This window comes from Embiotoca jacksoni, unplaced genomic scaffold (genome assembly GCF_022577435.1).
Source record: "Embiotoca jacksoni isolate LCO1_2020_lvr unplaced genomic scaffold, fEmbJac1.0.p SCAF_6, whole genome shotgun sequence".
In the NCBI taxonomy this organism is placed as follows: Eukaryota; Metazoa; Chordata; class Actinopteri; family Embiotocidae; genus Embiotoca; species Embiotoca jacksoni.
Window position 1 is genome coordinate 11,832,021 of NW_027185414.1, and position 20,400 is coordinate 11,852,420.

Below are 20,400 nucleotides of genomic sequence, written 5' to 3' on the forward strand. Positions count from 1 at the left end.
TAAAATAATTGTCTCTCCTTATGATTCATCCACTTAGCATCAGTAGTGGCTGAATTGTTGTAAGGTTTCTCTTGTACTTATGATAGAGTCAGGCTTTTTCTTTTTGACATTTTTCTGGGACTATTTTCAGGCCAAAAAAATGTAAGCGATTATTGTGTTTTAATCTCCAGCTGCTCTCCTTTACCATTAGCAACTATGACTGCACAAACTCTCTTTCACTATTAGTGGAGTTGTCTGAGTTAGTGAAAGGTCATTACCTCCATGTGTGCCTGTATTCTTCTGCATGTCTGTTCGCATCTACATGTAAATGCGTATGCATGTTGACATGAATGCGTTTGTTGTGTGTTTTCCATCTAATCATCATTAAGCATCAAGCTGCATGAACCGAAACAGAATTGTTGTGTGATGAAGTGCAACAAGAGAAAAGGAAAGAGAACAAAGTTGTGGAGAATTGTCATTGCTGGGCATGTGCAAGACAGCTGTAACTTAGAGTGTTATGGGTGTTTTGATTCAGGGACAATCACATACACAATCATAATGGAAAGGTTATGGTTGTTTTCAAGGAGGAAAACAATAGGTTTTCTCTCCTGTGATTGTAAATTTCACAGTGAGTGGCAGGATGAGAGGTATTTTCAGTGTCATCAGCGTCATGGAAGTGGCAGACGCTGTGACAGAATTGAATGACCCAACTCTGTGACAAAGGCACTAACAGCGAGATGTGTTCAACCTGTATAGCTCTACAGTATTTAACAACAGGGTGGAGCCAATGAACAAGCAGAACTCTATGTTGTGAGTGTTTGGACAGGTGGTAGACTGTGGTGTGTGTCAGCAGGGAGGAGACGTTAAGCTTTACATACAAGACACCATGCGGACTTCCACTTTGGTGGTTGAATATCCCTCTCACGTGTTAGACAGCAGGGTGTTGGATAGAATGTAAAAAGAAGAATGATCTGAACAAGTGATGCCTTGACAAGTAGAGAAAATAGAGCAGAGGAGACCAAAGGAAAGCGGATGACAGAGAAAGATACAATTACAAAGCGTCTTACAGAAAGAAGAATTATAGATCCTAACTGAATGATCTGTGGTGATGATGTAATCTTTGCCAGGGATCTAAAAGCCACTGCATGATTAATGTCATGACCATCATTTCAACATATTTCAACAATTATCTCCTGAAGTGTCCAGGTTCTTGATGATGTAAGAGCTTTCCGCAAGTATCACAATATTAACTGACTGTGGCTTTGGGAAGTAGTCAGAGCTAGAATCAAAGTTACTGTTATTTACTGTTTTTTACAAGTATTGTTACTGTTGTGTCTCCTTAACCAGAGTTGGATCCAGCGTCCAGTTCAGTTGTGATGACAGCTATGTACTACAAGGATCCAAAAGTATCACCTGTCAGCGAGTCACGGAAACACTGGCTGCATGGAGCGACCACAGACCCATCTGCAGAAGTAAGTTTTGTCTCCAATTGAAACAGATTTATTGTTGTCTACCAAAACTAATGCAGCTGGTTCATTTCATGTTTTCACCATCAGCTTGAGGACACGTCTTACAATTTATTATATTTGCTGCTTGGTATCAGTGTCAATTCTAGTTTTGTTTGAAATATATTGCACTGGTTGTACTAATATGTTTACATTAAGTAACTAAGTAAATGGTTATATTATAATGGTTACATATGTTGGTAACTACTCCATCAGTAAAATGAGATAAATATGAATAAGTCTATTTGACACCCTAAAAGTCTTGTCTTAACAATGGTCTTCATCACTGCTGAGCGTATTGCATTAAATCACAACATCCTTTACCATCATTATGTTGTGATACATAACTAATTATGTACATAACATGTTGTATGTACATCTAATTGGGGTAATATCATTGAGACTGATATTTTTTCAATAGAGCGCTGAGTAGAGCGAACAGAAAAATACACATAGCCAGATATAATAACAGTACACAGAATATCAGAGACAGCCAATACATAACTAAATAGATTTCAACTTAAAATGTGTCAGCGGGATGAGGGATTCAAGTTTTAAAAGGTACAAACTTTTTAATAGACTTTATTATTTTCCTTGAAGGGTGAATTGAGTATTTAAAAGCACATACTAAATAGATGTGTTTTCATTATTCCATTGACACACAGTTCATTTTTCCTGAGAATTGTACATTGTGTCACTTTCACGTACACTAATGGTGATGGAGCTGCCAGGCGAGGTGCTGACCTGCTTATCTGAAATTCCGTGTTATGTTCAAGGACACTTTTTCATTCTCTTAAGAGGAGCAAAGAGTTAAAGCATCTACCCCGATGACCTGCTGTACAAGCTGTTATTGCACCAGAGGTCCGAGCATTCAACAAATTATGCCCGCTCTTTAATCGGGACTCCCACTATTAAAGGCAATGTAGCAATAAAACCAGCCTTGCATGCTCATCATAAAACAGGAATATGTAATCCAAATGTACAATTATGAATCTTTAATGTGTTTTTAATAGTTCCTGGATAACAGTGGAGTTACATGGCAATGATGTGTGAGCTTTGTTAGGGTATGGCCACACAGACAATGCATGTTATTAAAGTTATTGATTTTTTTTCTTCAGGAGATGTGAGATTGTTGATGATAATAAACAGGTGCAATTATTTCAACTTTATCCTTTATAATATCATTGCCTGAGGTTCCCAGGCTGTTTTTCCAAAGCTGTGCTATAATACTTAAGCCTGGTTCTAGACCTGTGTTTCACCCAAACGCCCAAATCTCTGAACTTGTCAGCAATTAAATTGGTCGAGTGTTGTTCACACGATGTCTATTTCCTTGGTTAAAAAACAGAGCTAAACCAATATGAACTTTGAAGGTTAAAACAAGACAGGGAATGTCATCTTAAGCCAGAGCCAGAAAGTTGTTAGTCACTGCCTTTTTCTTTGATCAGTGTGGGACATAATTCTTTGTTCATGTAACTAACTTCTGTGTTGGCTGAAAAGGGCACTTGAACAATCTAATGCAATCACGATCCACATTTATAATGCATTGCAATACAAACTATATCAGAAAGATATTGTGTGAAATGTTTGAAGCTGTGGGTGGTTATGTTATTTGGGTGGTATTTGCTTCTGCAGATGCTCTGGAAGTATACTAGGATGGAAACGTCATAAATAATACCACTGGGATTTACATTTTACTGTTTGTTGATGTGTAAAAATCATGATTCACTTTCTGACTGACTGGCTGAGTGACTAAATAAATAACCGTATGAGTGGCAGAGCAGTGATGCAGGGGCTCTCACTGCCCACATGTTTACTGACAACACCCTGTAGGGTTTATTGCTGCACAATGAAAAAGCAGACAGCAAGCATACACACACACAGTGTGTGTGTGTGTGTGTGTGTGTTTGCACACAAACACGCACACACACACACACACGCGCGCGCGCACACACACACACACACAAACACACAAACACACTTGCTTTGACAGCAAGTATGCAAAGGACAATGTCACACACCTCAGAGCTGCAGCAGTATTTGCCCTGAGCTGTGTGTGTGTGTGTGTGTGTGTGTGTGTGTGTGTGTGTGTGTGTGTGTGTGTGTGTGTGTGTGTGTGTGTGTGTGTGTGTGTTTGACGGACAGGCAGTCCCTGTACTCAGACACATACTGTAGGGTCCCTGTCACATCGTGTTATAGAGTATGTGTGTGTGGTTATGTGTATGAGTGTGGATGCCTGTTATGTGTCTATATGTCTGTCTGTGGCTGCAGGAACCTGTCTGAATTCATGATATTGGTTGCTATTGTCGTTTAGAGGCCACAGATGGAGGGAGAGTGTGTCACTGAGAAATGGAAAAACAATTTGTTTCCACAATTATCCTACACACAAAGCTTATCTGAAAGCTTCTTTTTTACTTGTCACCTTTTTATTGAAAAATAATGCATTTTGTTTTTGTTAGGTTATCCAAGTGTTATCGAAAGGCAGGTGGACATGCTTGAGGTTCTTGAAGACAGTTCAGCTCTCATCCAAAATGTTTCCTCAGTTCTCTAACTCACTGGTGGGTAGTCCCAGACTTTCAACCTTTTGTGAGGTTGTTGACACCTTAAGAGTCAGTGAGGTCACATGTAAATTGCTGACCCACCTGGCAATCATGTTAGGCGTTAAGCTCACATTACCATTGAGTTAAAATGGTGTTAGGCTGCCTGAGGACGGATCACAGGACTGTACTGTAAGTGACTGATGAGTGGTGTCGTAGACCAACCCCTCTGTTTAGTGAGGGTTTGCTCCAGTTTTATATACCTGGCTGAATTGCGTGGCATAACAGGCCAACTCCTCAGGTCAGGACTCAGCAGGTCACTTACAATGCAGTCCTGGAATCCCTCCCCAGGCAGTTTAACTCTCATTCACACTCATGACTCATGTGACCCTCACACTCACTTGATGGACGGGTTGGTCAATGAATAACATGTGGCTTCAATGACTCTCAAGATTTTAACGACCCCACAAACAGTCAAAAGCCTGAAACTCCCCACCAGTCAGTTAAAACTGAGAAGCTGTTTAGATGAGTAGTAAAATGTCTTTAAAAGACTCATGTAGGTTCAGCTGCCTTTGGATAAGACTTAAACCTGGATGACTGAGAATCTTCCTGCACACACACAAAAACATTTTGCAAAACAAATTGCAAGAATGAACAGATGATTCACCAGAATTTTTTTTCTGTAATCCAAATTAAAAAGATTCGTAAACTTATTTTTCTTATGTGGTATGGCAGGATAGGACCCATGCTTTCATGTTGTTTACGCCAAATTCTGACCTGCCCATCTAATTGTTGCAGCAGAAATCTAAACTCATCAGACCAGGCAACGTTTTCCCAATCTTCTATTGTCCAATCCTGGTGAGCCCGTGTGAATTGTAGCCTCTGTTTCCTGTTCTTAGCTAACAGGAGGCACCCGGTGGTCTTCTGCTGCTGGAGCCCATCTGCTTCTAGGTTCCATGTGTTGTGCATTCAGAGATGGTCTTCTGCATACCTTGGTTGTAACGAGTGGTTATTTGAGTTACTGTTGTCTTTCTATCATCTCGAACCAGTCTGGCTGTTCTCCTCTGACCTCTGACCTCTGGCATCAACAAGGCTTTTTCTCCCAGAGAACTGCCGGTCCCTATATATTACCACTCTCTGTAAACCCTAGAGATGGTTGTGGGTGAAAATCCCAGTAGATCAGCATTTTCTGAAATACTCAGACAAGCCCGTCTGGCACCAACAACAATGCCACATTCAAAGTCACTTAAATCACCTTTTTTCACCATTCTGATGCTCGGTTTGAACCTCAGCAGGTCGTCTTGACCATGTCTAGATGCCTAAATTGATTGAGTTGCTGCCATGTGATTGGCTGATTAGATATTTGCATTAACGAGCAAATATATAAAAGCAAATATGTATATATATATATATATATATATATATATATATATATATATATATATATATACAGTCATCGATGTTGTAGCCACTGAATCAACAAAACTACAAAAACTGGAAACAATATAAAATGATGCACTAGACATCTATGGTAGAATAATTATAATTTCATTTGAACTGTGCAGCAATACAGACAGTGAATGTTGCATTAGACCTTCTCAATCAATATGTATGTACGTCATATTCCTTCAATGACGCGGTGACTGGAGCAGTTTCAGAAAATACATGTGATATTTTTTGAAATATTGTTTTCTTACATTGAAACTACAGCATGGTACATTCAGTGTGAAAACAAGAATTCAAGAGGAGAATTTTCAGTATCACACAAAATTGTATAACATAGCGACATCTGTAAAATGTACATTGAAATTCATGTATTTGACAGTGATTTATGTCTTTTGATTTATTTCACAAAATCATCTGTAATTAGAGGCGGTTGTAGAGCGAGAAAGAGAGAGAGAAAAGAGAAGAAAACAACATCAGTATGCAGGCAGAGGTTAAAAATGTCCATAGTGTAGCTCTGGTGTATTGTATTATCTGGTGTGATCACTCTCTGGGGATTAGAACCCATGAGCTTCTCTCATTCTCTGCTGAGACTTTACTGTTAATTAGGAACTGGTGTCTGAGATGAATCGCCATGAATGTGTTCCTGTGTGTCCGTGTAGCTGTGTATATCACAGTGTGTTTTGGTTCTCTTTTCTAATTAACAGGCAGATCAGTCATCTGAGGTCCTCCTCTCTTTCCTGGTGTTTTCTGTGTCCCTTTCTAGCTTTTTGCCCTTTCTCATTTACTTTCTTTTCTCATCATTTTGCTCTCTTTCCATCTCTATCTAACGTCTGTCCCTTTTTCTCTCTACTTTGTCTCTCAACACGTCCGTGTTTGTTATTTTATGTCCGGTCTTCTACTCAGCTCTCCAGAAGGGTTAGTCTCCGTTAGAAGACTTAGTCTCCGTTAGTCTACGACATTCTCATACTTTTGTTTTACCCTATATAGTCGCACATACTGTTAACACTGGCTTTTCCCTTGGTTATCCGCTCTGGATAACTGGTCATGGCGAATCAAGGGAAAATATAGGATCAAGAAAAACTTCCTATGCTCTGTGACATGGCACGTAGACTATAACAGAGACAAACTTGTCAAGGGATCCCTTTAGTCAGAGAGAGGTTTTTAGGGGGACCTTTGACACTTTGTTTTTGCCAAATATCCCTTTCAGGAAACAACACATGGGCAACTGTGTATGGTGTTAAAGGCAAGAAATCTTACCTTGAGTATCCCACAGAGGACAAAATCAATATGGATAAAAGGAAGCACAGAGGAAGAATATTAGTAGTGTGGTGTGGGGAGAACTAGCTCCAGCTCAACATCGGGAAGACTAAAGAACTGAGGGTGGACATCGGCGAAGCAGGAAGCCCCTTATTACCATGCAGGGGGAGTATAGAGATGGTGGACTCATACAGGTTCCAGGGAGTGTGCCAAGGGAGTCCCACTGACTCTACAAAGTGGAGAGGAAGGCCAGATTTTTTGTTGGACTAAGACTGGACAGTCCGGGAACTGTGATGAAGAGAAGATGAGGGGCAAAATCAAGGCTATCCTGGGAGACCTGGATATATATATATATATATATATGTTATTAGTCTATGGTAGTCCTGGGAATTAATTGTGTTAACTCATTATATCTTCTTTTGTGAAAAATGGAAATGGAGTGACTCTTTACCTCATTCACTCCAAGAGTGGACAGTCCAAGAGTGAATGAAGTAGTTTAAAATATGTTTGTAGAAAAACTTGCTTTAAAAAATATAGTATACCGCAGGAATCATATTGGTACTGTGTAAGAATAATGAAATAACTTTTTGTAATGTTAAAAAGTTAAACTATAATCTGAACTACTTGTTTGGTCTAGATTTTGCAAAGTTGCTATGCTGTATATTCTAATTTGCACACTGTTTTACAATGGAATAGAACATTTTAAATAGGTAAAATGTCATGAATAAACCATGTGTTGCATTTTTCAAATATTTTATGTAGATAGGTGCACCAAAATGCCAGAATTCAGTGTCCACAAACAGTTCTGTTTTCTACAATACATTTGTAATTAGTTTTCTCTGACACCACCTCACCCTATTTCTATTTTTTTTTTTTTTTTTAGGTGGGAAGCCATTTGCAATCTGAGAGCATAATTTTGATTACCCTATACATTGTTTTTAAAGCTCTTTGTCACTCTGTCTCTCTCTCGTTTTCTGTCTTCCTCTGTAGCTCGCACCTGTGGCAGTAACCTAAGGGGGCCCAGAGGAGTCATAACTTCTCCTAACTACCCTGTTCAGTATGAGAACAATGCACACTGTGTGTGGGTCATCACAGCAATGGACTCTGAGAAGGTGAGCTCATTTTCATATTTTTATTCTACAGAGTTTTGATTAAAACATTTTATAATTTTAGATAGGAAAAAAGTAACTTTCTAAACCCGCAATCTGCTTTTATCAAATTGCGTTATATAAGTTAATGATGTTAACATGCTAGCTGAAGATCTTTGAGATGATTTTCTTTGTGTAACTTCCAAAGTATTTTCCAGCCAAACTTGAGGTTTTTCATTATTTGTTTTCATCAAACAGAAATCACAGGTGTGAGTGTGTATGTAACTGAGTGACTTTGTGGCAAGACTTTGCTGAAAAAAAAAGAAATGGAGAGAGAGACAGGAAAGGCATAAAGAAACTGTAAGCCACAGTAGAAACTGTGACACAATATACACACACAGTCTCATATTGTATTCAGAGTGTTGAAAAAGTAGGACTGTAGTTTTAGGCTTTCTTTTTGTTTTTCTGTTTGCTCACTGATTTCTGTTTCTATTGCGGAGCTCATGGTCTCTGCAATTTTGTGAAGACAACTTTTGTTGTTGAACCACTGTGGAGTAAACATGAATAATTCATATACTGTACCTGCGGTACACCATCTCAAATCTCACTATCTACTGTTGCTTTTGCGGTTCTCTCTTCTCTTCAATTCTCCTCATATATCATGTCTTCGCTTCTTGTTCCCTTCCCCTGCTTTTGTACTTTCTGCTCCCAACTCTTTCCTTTCCCCCTTATCATCTGCTTGCTTCTCATTTTGTCCCAACATCCGATAGTTCTTTATTCTCCGCTCCTCTCTCCTCGCCTCTCCCCTTCATCTACTCTGCTCTTTTCCCATCCATTTTCTCCCACTGTCATCTGCTTTCCTTCTTTCACTTTGATTTGTCTAAAATGTTAAGTTTGAAGATGGTCAGGGTAGAAAAGAGGGAAGAGCAAAAAGAGAGTACGGCACTGAGCTCATTGAAAACTACAGAGACAGAGAGGAAGAGGAGAAAAATGGGGCTAACTGTTCAGCTAGCTGCTTCACATCTGAAAAGCGAGCAGCAGGATGAGAGAAGAGGAAAAAGGACTGAATGTCCGAGCAGGTACTTGACATGTGACATTGAAGTTTTCTCAAAAGATGGATGCAAATGGAGTCTGCTCACCTTTGAGCCTCTGAGAGTACGATGTAGAAATACATGAGATATAATTGAAGAGAGAGAACAAAAAATATAAAAAGGAATGAGTAAAGTAGGGAGAAATTGACTTTTTGTTCTCCCCTCTGTGCCTTTCTGACCTTGATAGAGAGAAATGGCATATCATCAGATGGCCAACAGTTTATGCCAGGACATAGTTTCAGTGCATTACTGGATGTTTGTATTATTCATACATAGTATATTGGATCGGAGTCAGTATCCAAGTGGAGAGTGGTCTGTGTTTTGGGACATTTCTATCAAAGTGACATTAACGTTGCAGCCATTTTTATTGTAAGTGTTTTTCAAAAAATCTCAACCATACATAAAATTAATTAATTGAAGTTGCTGCACTTTCAGTTTTATCATGGTACATGTATAAATGTGGGGATTTTGCTTGGTTTCTGGAAACAGATGGAGCGTCCCCCTTGTACACTCTGTACACTAAGGGTTGAAATTAGAATATAATACAATATCTTATATAGATTCATATTGCCTTGGCTTATGACAGATGGCGTGCCTTTTATCTATTCTGTGTACTACTGCACAAGTGTGTGTGTGTGTGTGTGTGTGTGTGTGTGTGTGTGTGTGTGTGTGTGTGTGTGTGTGTGTGTGTGTGTGTGTGTGTGTGTGTGTGTGTGTGTGTGTGTGTGTGTGTGTGTGTATACGTGTGTTTAAAATGCTTCAGGTTTAAGGGCACTTCAAGAATGTGTTATAATGACAGATTATCAGATACCACAGCTGCTGGCATTTGCAGAATGTCACTATCTACATACACAAAGGGGGAGACAAGGACGGAGACAAACTACATGATAAAGATAGTTAGAGACTACATTAGACCGAAGATTACAATACAATACAATAGAATGGAATAGGTTACATTTTATCTGTGGAAGATTACAGCAACCCATCACTCCTGTGTTTCCTTTCCTCCTTTTCAACGTTATTTTTGGTAAATATGGTATTTCATTTTAAGACTGGAAATGCATTATGGTGAAAATGCTGCTGTGTCACATTTTACTGACTGATGTGACCATTTACAACAAGATACAAATAAAACATAAAATAGGTCAGATTATCTTGAACAAATACACGGATTAATTGCCAATTTATAATATGTATTTATATGAGCATTGAAATATTACAACTGTAGAATTAAGAAAAAGTGTTGAATTAGTAAGGTCTAGTACAATACACTGTTGATTTGCAAAAGATTTGCTAATGTAAAGTTTTAACTAAATTAAGCATACGTGTTCAGCTAAACAGTGCAGCTATTTATGCTTATTTTATTTTTTTATAGATTTTACTAATCCATTTTTTTTTTTTTTTTTTTCAGATTGATTTCATTACTTTAAGAATACTCATGCATTTCCAGTTATTACTCGACAAGGTCTTTATCATGGTTACCTATATGCCTGCATTAATGTTCACAACAAGTTTACAAAATAAGATCTGCCCTTGTATGTATGTGTAAATATTCCCACTCAAAAATGTATCTTTAATCATGATTTAATTTGCATAAACAGGGAATGAGACAGATGATTAAACACAGCTCTTAGAATCCTGAGTCTAAGTTGCCCAGTAAAAAAGCTGTTTATATCTTAATTCTGTGGTCAGTCAGAGAGAATGTGCAGAAAGATTTAGGGAGAAAACAAGATACTTAAGGAAAACAAATAAGCATGAATTAAGATGAATAGAAGTCATCTTTCTGCAGACCTTTTTTTTTTTTTCTCTCTCTTTACATTTCTCTGTCCCTCTTGTCTCCTCTGCTCTTCTTCTTCTTCTTTATTCCCTCCCTCACTCTGCTTCTGATTTGCTATTATTCCAGATGACTTCTTTCATCAATAACATGTTATAACAGAGATGAATGTTATTATTGAAGTGTGCATGCCATTTGTTTATTCTTATTATTATTGTTGGTTTACGTGCACACTTTTTAACAGCCAATAAGTAATACTGGCTGGTGCGTGTCATTCTGTTATGTTTTGAATAAAAGCAGCACAATCAATATAGTTTGTTATGGCCTGACACTGGCACTATATGCTGTTAGTGTTCTTCTATTTTTGTGTCTGCCTGTCTTGTCATTTGTGTGAATGTGTGCACACGGATCTGGTTGTGTGGGATTTTATGAATGTTGACTGTGTGTTTTCTGTCTGCCAACTTAATTGCTAACTGTCAGAGATTGTGAAAAATTGGTTGTAGGGTAAACTGTCAGCTTTCAGGTTGTAGTGTGGAAAGACTCAGGTGGACAGCCGAAAAAAGGATTCAACAGTGTGGCACGTGCGTGTTATTGTGTGTCAGTCATTTGATTCATCAGTATCAAGCAGATAATTATTTTGTTCCAATCTGAACCATGCCTGACTGCTCACATACACAGCCTGAAACGCATCACCACACATGCCCATTAAGCCTGTAATCATTGCTGTCTTTTTTCCTGATGAATACATATTAGCGTGTGTGCGCGTGTGCAAGCGTGTGCGTGTGTGTGTGGTGATATGGTTTTGGATGTTGGGTCATTTTCATGCAAGGATCATCATCATCACTTTAGCGTTGGCAGGACATATTCTGTGACATTCCTTCAGATTCTGTTAAATTTTACTTGACACAGAAATTGAGGCCAATGAAGACTAATAAAGAAGTTCTCAGCCGGATGATGTTAAAAGTCCAATCTAATTCAGCTGCAGTACATTGTTTTGCAGGACTGAATTAATGCTCAAGATGTTACGTGATGAATACGTAAAGCCCAAAAGTCAGGGCATTATCATAATGGTATGTGTGTATAAAAAAAAAAAGGCATAATTCTCAGCTGTCAGTTGTTTAGCTTAAATATATCAGGAAACATAATTTTAAGGAAAAATCTTGTTTATTACAGTTGAGTTTTTAAATATACTTTTGCAGCTTTAGTGATTGGTTGTATGGTTTCAGGCATGTTTTCACCTCATATTCATCTTATCCTCCAAATAAGTTGACTATGGGGGTTTATTTACAACCTGTGTGATCATTGATCGCTATTGCCCAGTTGAACCTGTTTTTAGTTATGCAGCAGTTTTCAGAGGTTTCAGCATTTTCCTTTGAAGAGCGCAGTGTTATCATTACAGGTAGGGACAAGTTGTACAAAAAAACAACAACATTGAAGCAATTATCATTTTACCTGGATTTCTTTTGAAGGGGTGTTAAATTTAACTGTAAGCCAAGCAACCAACTATATTCACTTTACTACAGTTTTTTTTGTTGGTTGTGGAAAGACTTCTTTGCTGCCATAGTGAGATGAGTGTAAATTCTCAATCTCTACAAATAATACAATGTACAGGCCGTCGCGCAGCGGGGATAATGATTACATAGACTGAACAAAATGCATCAGTAAAGTGCAGAGTAAATAACCATCAGTGTCCATGGTAATGGAAAGACATTCACCAATAGCTGTCTAATTAGCACATTATCTAAATTCAAGTATTTTTGCTTTTCTGGCTTTTGACTGTAATTTGGCAGTCCGACTGTCCATAATTCATGGTATTAGCTCTGTCATTGGCTCTCATTCATGAACCTAATACCTCTCTACTAAAGGAGGCTGTCCATGATGATGCATTGATGTCTCAAGGTCACTCTTTTAAGTTTTGCGCACTGGGCTGTTCTAACAGTGGTAGTGTATGAATTCCATTTTGATTCTAGACCTGTAATGTTAAACATTCTGGAATTAAACCACTAAAACTGAAAACTGTCAAAAGTAATTTCTCAAGTCAGAACATGCTGCCAGCAGGTAGTTTTCTGCTTCATCACAAAACACTTGATAATGTGATTTCCACAGACCTGTCACACAGTTGTTGCTCACACCCAGCAAACAGTTTATTTTCCTAAACTGTCCAGCCGACAGGTCAACAGCACTCAAAGGTGCTATAACACCTCGACAAGGGAGTTATTTTACCAGACAGCAGCTGTTTGCTTTCTTGCCACTTAAAACAGAGGTCACCGCGGGGCAGGACAACAACAAATACACATTTGCCACATCTGGGTATTTTCAGGGTACAGCCAACAGACTAGCTTTCTCTCCAGACTATTTTTGAATTGACTAGTGCTATGTTTGTCCCACATGGAACAACACTTAAAACAACATTGAGACGCAATAACTAAACCAAAAAGCATTTTCCAATGCGGTAATCACTACAAATGCTGCCGTCATTTGTGTAATGAAACCGTTTTATTATAGTGCTGATGTAATGACCTTGTTACGCACATAACTTGCGAGGAAATTAGTATCTTGTGGCCAAATGTCAAGGAATTAAGCCATTACTTCTTTTATCTTTATCTCTTTCATCACTTTGTCTTGTTCCCACAGAGCTGAGTGGATGTGTTAACATCTGAATTGGTGTTACTGGTAACCAGTCAGGGGTGTCAGACACTATGGTTGGATTTCTGCACCATACATGCTTGGTTTTAATTTATTACACTCTTTTGTTCACTCCGTACAATTTTGACTGAAGCAGGAGATTTTCACCAGGTTATTACATCACGTAGAATGGTGTTTAGATGTAAAGAAGCACTGTGACTCCGAGCAAGTTGAATCTGGGTTCAGTTAACAGCCCCAGCCTTCTGTCTATTATGTCACTCCATCTTAGGTTCAAATACTGTTCATTGCATTTTCCTCACATTGTCTAGACATGCAGGGCAGGTAGACTGTTAATGAGTGATTGTATATCTATTTTAGCCCAATAATTGCCAGGCCATCTGTATAGGGTTGCACTCTGTTCTCTTGTCAGTGTATGCTGGCACAGACATTGGCTCTCAGGGCCCTGAAAAACAATAAACATGTAAAAAAAAAAATTTTTTTAAATGAATGAATGCTTTAGGCATATTCCCTCCTTGATTTATTTTAATGAGAGCCTGGTGACTCACATAACAATTAGTATAACAGTATAATATAACTTCTGAAATATATTAAATATTATTTAAGAAATAAGATTGTGTCAACTAATGAGTTAACCCTCCAGTTAAAAGCTAATACGTCTGTCCGGAGGGTTGCGTGGTCTGCGACCACTTTAGACATTTGGGGGCTCCTCACTGCTGAGAATGTGCAAGAAGTGTCAGGGTACAGTATGCATCCTGCAGCTGTGTTTGTCCATCATGGCACAGTGTATCTGTTGTAAAATTCAAAGGAGCTGCAAGATGCAGCACACTGTAAAGATGATTTATAACGCTCTCTTGAGCTGCAATGAGCAGATAAAGTGCCTCTAAAACTCAGACTGTCAATGAAATGCTTCTAATAATCAATCTGGAATTAAAAAACAGAAATGTGTTAATAAGAATATTCCGATTAATTATTGATTACAGTTTGTTGGTTTTCTGTATCTGATAGCTTTTTCAAAGTAACTTTCCCAGCCTTGAAGAATGTGTGGGTTGTGTCCTCCAAAAAGGGGTTTCAGGGAATTCTCCACTAATTTATTTGTCTGAAAAGCTAAAAGTAATCTATTGGAAAAAAGGTCCCGCACTGCCTTTGTGGCAGCTCACCAGTGATTCAACATTAGCTGCACAATCTCAGCAGGGGAATTCTTGTACACTCGGCTGCAGGACAGCTGTTCCATCTCTGCACTGCTTCTGACAAGGGGTCACCTGAGTACATGGTTTAAACTGTTTCTTGACAGTTTAGTTTGGACTAAGGGGAGCATTAAAGTCCCTCCCCTAGCATTGATTAAAGCCCCTTTTTCCCAAGAAAGACAAATCCCTTCATGCCTTAAAGTGGCTTAGATCTAACTCTACACCTTTGCCATCGTTCAGTACATGCGGAGCTGTGAATATGCAAATAGTCCCTGCCTCTATCTCCACCCACCTCTCTGCTTGCCTGCAGCTCTAATTTCCCCCCTGATGATATAGAACACTCCACCCCACGAGTGGACAGGACTGGTTCCTGATATGTGACATATGAAACCCTGGCTGTCTAAATCTGTGTTTTTGAGACTGTCAGACTGTCACTGCAGTTCAAGACTAGAACTATTCAGCCATGGTGCTGAATACTTATTTCTGTTATCACGTCTTGTAACATGAAGAAAACACCACGTGGACATGTTGATTTTCACTGGAGGGGGTCTTTAAAAATCCATTATGAAATATGGAAAAATTAATTTTTCATAAATCCTACTACCTGCAGCAGAAAATTGTTATTGGCTGTGGAAATTAGTATGGCACTATCAGTGTGGACAGGAAGTGACAGACTGAATAAAACAAGTGTTCTATCACAATGATGTCCAACAACATTATTACGCCTCTCCTGTGAGTCGGGCATCCTCAATCTCAGACTTAGTTTGTAATCATCAGCGGTTTGCAGGTTACAGATATCTCCTTGTATAATTTATTGTTACTTAAATATTTATATTAAATCACCTGTTGTGTGATTTGGGGATGCCAATTTATAGAAATGTGCCATTTAGCTTCAGAGTATTGGACTTTCCATTTTTATCCCTAATGCCCAGTCATGTGGGCCTGTCTGGTGAATGAGCTGTGTTCCTCAATAAATGCCTGAACTTCATCAAAGAGAAATCTTGCTTTTCGGTAATTGCTGCATTATTAATGGCTGAGTTAAGAGGTTGATCAAATCTAAAGTATTAGAGTAAAAATGATGACCATTTCTGATGTGTAAAATCATAGATTTTGGGATAAATAGCCTTGTTGTGGCTGTTGTGCTTGATAGCAATAAGGAGGTTGATGTTACCACCACCCTGAATGAAAGGAAACCTGTGTACTACCCTTTGCAGGGGTGACTGAACATAATTCATTAAACATGTGCAGTGTTGATATTTTGACAGTGCACGAATCAAAGCCTTTTTCAGGAGAACCTACGGCTGCATAACAGCATAGTTAAGTATGACAGGGAGGTGGTCCTCTGACTAGAGGACCAGTGTGAATAACCTTACAGACAAACATCTGACCTGCTGAAGTACCCTGAAGCAGGATGATGAACCTCTACCAGCCTGTGTTTGTAGCTGAGGCTGCTGTGAGGTAATAAATCAAATTTGAATAATTCCTCATTTTGTTTTAACTTTGATTACTTTGACTGTAGACAGACAGAGAAATAGGCATACACATATGTAGGCAGGTAGATAGGTACATGGATTCCCTCATTTAATTTATTCTTATGTGATAATTTCACCCCACTGTTGCTGCTCAGCAGTGACTCAGCAGTGCTGCAGCCTCAGCTGAACAGGGGAATTCAGGAAATAGTCCACCCAATTAAAGTTGTGTGTTCTCTGGCACTACTCTGACGTAAGGTCAGAGCAGCGAGGGCAGGATCAGAAGATGCCGAATAGTTTTTCAGCTTTAAGATTTTTTTTTTCTTTTTTTTCTGGGGCAATATATCTCAGGTTAGGCATGCAGTGTCCTGTAGACACATGGAATTGGTAGTGTACAGTGCTGGTCATTTGTACAAGGTTGTGTTGAATAGCTCAGAGTAGCAAAAATAGGTCTGAGTTGTTTTTTAACTTGTGCCCCAAACACAATTTGAATTTAAGATGAGCGTAAGAAAAATATTGTTGGGCTGTGATCGTGCCGTTAGGAGACCTTAAAATTCACAGCAGTAAGACTTTACTTGCTGATTGACTGAAGGTATTCCACTGTAGCTTTGGATTGCTCAGTACTCTTAACAATGTTTAAATGGCTTATTGAGCTGCTCTTACCTGCTCTGCTGCTTGCTAACGACCTCAAAGTGATAACGCTTCACTTATCCCTTTGAAGATCTTCCATCCTTAAACAGAAACATCATTTTTTTTCTTTAAAAAAATAACTTTGACCCATACAGTGAAAATGTCAACATGACCACTTGTAAGTAAGTATTGTTATAGCAGAAACCAAACTTTAATGATAATGAAAGAGAATACACAAACATGTAGTTGTCAAATGAAAGACTCGTTTCATATGTGCTATCAACCATGTTCATTTAAGGTGAAGGTTTTTAACGGCCCAGATAACACTTCCTGTCCTAGTTTCTTCCTGTGGTGGTCCCTTCCTTCATTTCTTCCTTTGTTTCTTTATTTGCTTTGGAAGATAAAGAAACTAATCTAATGTACTTTGGGGTTGCAGGCTGCTCTAATGTCTTTCTAAATGGGCCCATTTGGATCTATTGAACAGCACTGAGCTTCTTGCTAATGACCTTAGTGTGATAACGATTCAGTTCCTTCCTTTAAGACTGCTGCTAGTATGCAGTCTGCCTTGACTGTCTGGACACACACATACACACAAACATAAATACAGACAGAGACATGTAGGCACCAAAACACAGCCAAACTGCACACACACATCCAGTGAAACAGCCGTGCCTAAATATCATTCTGTTTCAGTTGTTAAGACAGATACACCTGAGAAAACCACCTCCTCTACAGACACACATAAACACACTTGGATGCACAACCGTAGACTGTTTCTGATTCTGTTCTGCTTCATTCTCTTTCCTTATGACCTCGAGCCGCTGGTGCTGTGTAGTCTCTACAACAACCTTAACTTCTGAGACACAAACACACATACAGCCTGCAACAACAACGTTCACTGCTCTAGGTTTGATTATTTTCTAGATTTTTAGTCCAGCAGAAATTTGTCTTCTTCATCTGCTATTTTCCAATTTGCAGTTCACCTTTTTGGGGGGTGTTGGACAAAACATTAAACAAGTATTGAAGAATAATGACTACACTATTAAGAGCCAGAAGAAAATTAAGTCACACCTTCCCCTCTTTGGTAGCTCGCTCAGTGAGCCAAGGTGCCGCACAAGACATGTCCATTCTTGTAGAAGGAGACACCTTCAAGAAAGATACAGTGGTTCGTAGGTCTTTTGTTGCAGCTGTTAACTGCAAAAAAAAACACTGTTCTGCCATTGACATACAGCTACGTCAATGACAGAACAGTAGCAATTACTGTTATACAATCACATGTTAAATGAAATGATTTGTCCTCATCAAAAAATAATCTGTCTACTGAAGAAAGGACATCATTTCTATTGTCTAGCTGAAAGAAAAGAGAATGTGAATTAGGTGTCTTTTTTTTGACACATTACCTGGTGATATAGTTATTGTTATATCCTTAAAAAAGGATTCCAACAGTGATGATGATGTAACTTTAAAAAACCCATGGAAACTCGTGCTGTTGTGAACCTTCAGATAGAGTGTAAAACACATCAACAAGTAAAGTATAATGGTTTATTAATGCTCGCTGTCATTTGTTGTTAGCCAGGAGTTAATACCTCGCAACGCTGTTTTGCATCTTTTTACCATTATTTGTAAGCATTTTAGGGAGACTAAACATTGCCAGAGGCGGCAACATTCAGTGGATACTCACAGTAAAATGCTTTCTACAAATATCAGCCTCACATTTATTGGCCTGCATTTTGAATATAAGCTGCTACTGTAAAAACAAGAAGCCTTTTTTCTTCTGTTAGATATTTTCCTGTTTGCAAAACTGTCTGCACTGGTTTTAGACACTGTTTGTGTATGCAAGGTTGCACTGAAACATATATGAATACAGATTTAATAGTTATACATGGCTTCGTTGCCATTCCCGTCATGATGACAGTTAATCCCTCAGACGGTTCCCTATCCTTAAACATTATCTGAACATTTGCTAGCCATTTTTATTTTGACAAAGCACAGCCAAAGGCTTAGCAGTGCATGGCTGATTCTGGCGTGTTGAAATGTTTTTTACACTCCTTATCACCTGCGGTAAGGTTTTTCTTCACTGTTGTGTGATTTTCCGTGTGATGGATTCCTCTCCACAATATCACATGTTCATGGTTCATCTCAGTCCTCTAATATATTCCAGAGGCTGACTGATTGAGACCAGCTCTTTTTCTCGGAGGATTCCTGAACAGAGCAGAAATCTGCCATCACGCGTGCTGTCGGGGACATGATCTACAGTTGATAAATAATGGATGAGCACCAAATAATAGAATACCACTATTACAGCATTTTAGAGCACATCGTAGATCAATGAACCAGTGTTGTATGCATGCCACCAGAGCCACAAAGGTGCCTGCAAGTAAGGCATTTAACACTCCATTTCTTAGGCAGCAGAAGGCTGTGTTTGCAGGCTGCAGTGTGTGTAGCTCCCACAAGTGACTTGTGGAACTATGAATGTAAAGGAGGATGCTGCCAAATACAAGTGAGATGCTCAAGTTTTAGAATCTTTTTCTTTCTATTTTCCCATTCATTAAAAATGGATTATTTTGGAATACCAATATGTCACCATCAAATTAATTATTGGACCTTCGGCAGAGCAGCTCTAAATGACAGATGATGGTCACAGTCAGGAACACCAGTAGTATGTCTTCCATACTGGTAATATTCGTACTCCCAGTTTTTGGCGCAGAATATTTCCTCCCACAGTTGTTTCCCCTGTGCTACACAGAGGACATGGCTCCAACTGTGTTCATCTCCCTTGTTTGGTATTCCAACCGTTTTTTTCTACAATACATTGAATAAACAGGATAGGATGATTTCCCAGTTGATATATGATTCATTTCGTATTGTGGCAGATCCAGGATCACCCACAAAATCTCTGAATTTTGACAGCGCAATCTGTTTCATCAGTTTCCAACATTTCCAACATGCTGTATTGTGTATTCTGATAACAATTTTGTAAGAAGTGCAATAGTACTACTTCCACTGTGAGCGCGGCAGTTTCATTCCTCCAGGTAAGCCCTGCGTTGCAAGGAAATGTAAGACTTTAGGACTTAGGCTGGTTTTGACTGGGATAAAAGAAGCCTGCTTTTTATTTTCTGCTCTAAAATGATTTTTCCCTGTCATGATTCATGATGTTATGAGGTCATGGTGCTTGTAGAAGGTGGTAGAAGCTGGTAGAATCTGCCGTTCTTTTCAAAAAAGGACCTTTTTTGTTTGGAAAATAGTACTTTATAATTAATGTGATTAATTAATTTTTTATTAACATGCAATCCCTAACATCATATAGCAATTTGATTGCTTGAGAGCCAGTTGTTTGTGAAACAAAGCTCCCATTTCAATACAAGACTTTCAAATTTCCCCAGCGATATAATCATTAGTTTCTATTGCTTGAAATTGTAAGGGTGGAAAAGCATGAGATCACCCCTGCAGGAACTGATAATAAATCTCTCAGTGGCTCTCTGTCTTTCTTTTTGCTTTTGTCTGCATTCTCACCTTTCCATATCCTGGTGTTCATAAGAGGTTTTATATGTTTTCTTTTTTTTTTCTTCTTTTTTTTTCTAGGTAATTAAACTGTCATTTGAAGAGTTTGATCTGGAAAGAGGATACGACACTCTAACCGTGGGAGACGGAGGGAAGATAGGAGACACTCGGAGGGTACTCTATGTGTAAGCACCACTTGATATGTTTGGGTCTATAATTTAGAGATATTGACAGGCTACAGTATAGCAAAAGCTAATAGTAGCAGTAAGAAGGACAATGGATGATGCATGAGAACT

At 38.7% G+C, this 20,400-nt stretch overlaps 1 protein-coding gene across 1 annotated transcript in view; it reads left to right on the forward strand.

Annotated features, from left to right (window-relative positions):
• Positions 1–20,400, forward strand: part of csmd1a (CUB and Sushi multiple domains 1a) — a 389,897-nt gene that overhangs the window by 229,819 nt on the left and 139,678 nt on the right. Inside the window, exons 9-11 of the mRNA XM_069173376.1 lie at positions 1,327–1,451; positions 7,712–7,833; positions 20,186–20,289. Coding sequence (XP_069029477.1) covers positions 1,327–1,451; positions 7,712–7,833; positions 20,186–20,289 — 351 coding nt within the window. The remainder of the gene's footprint in view (positions 1–1,326; positions 1,452–7,711; positions 7,834–20,185; positions 20,290–20,400) is intronic.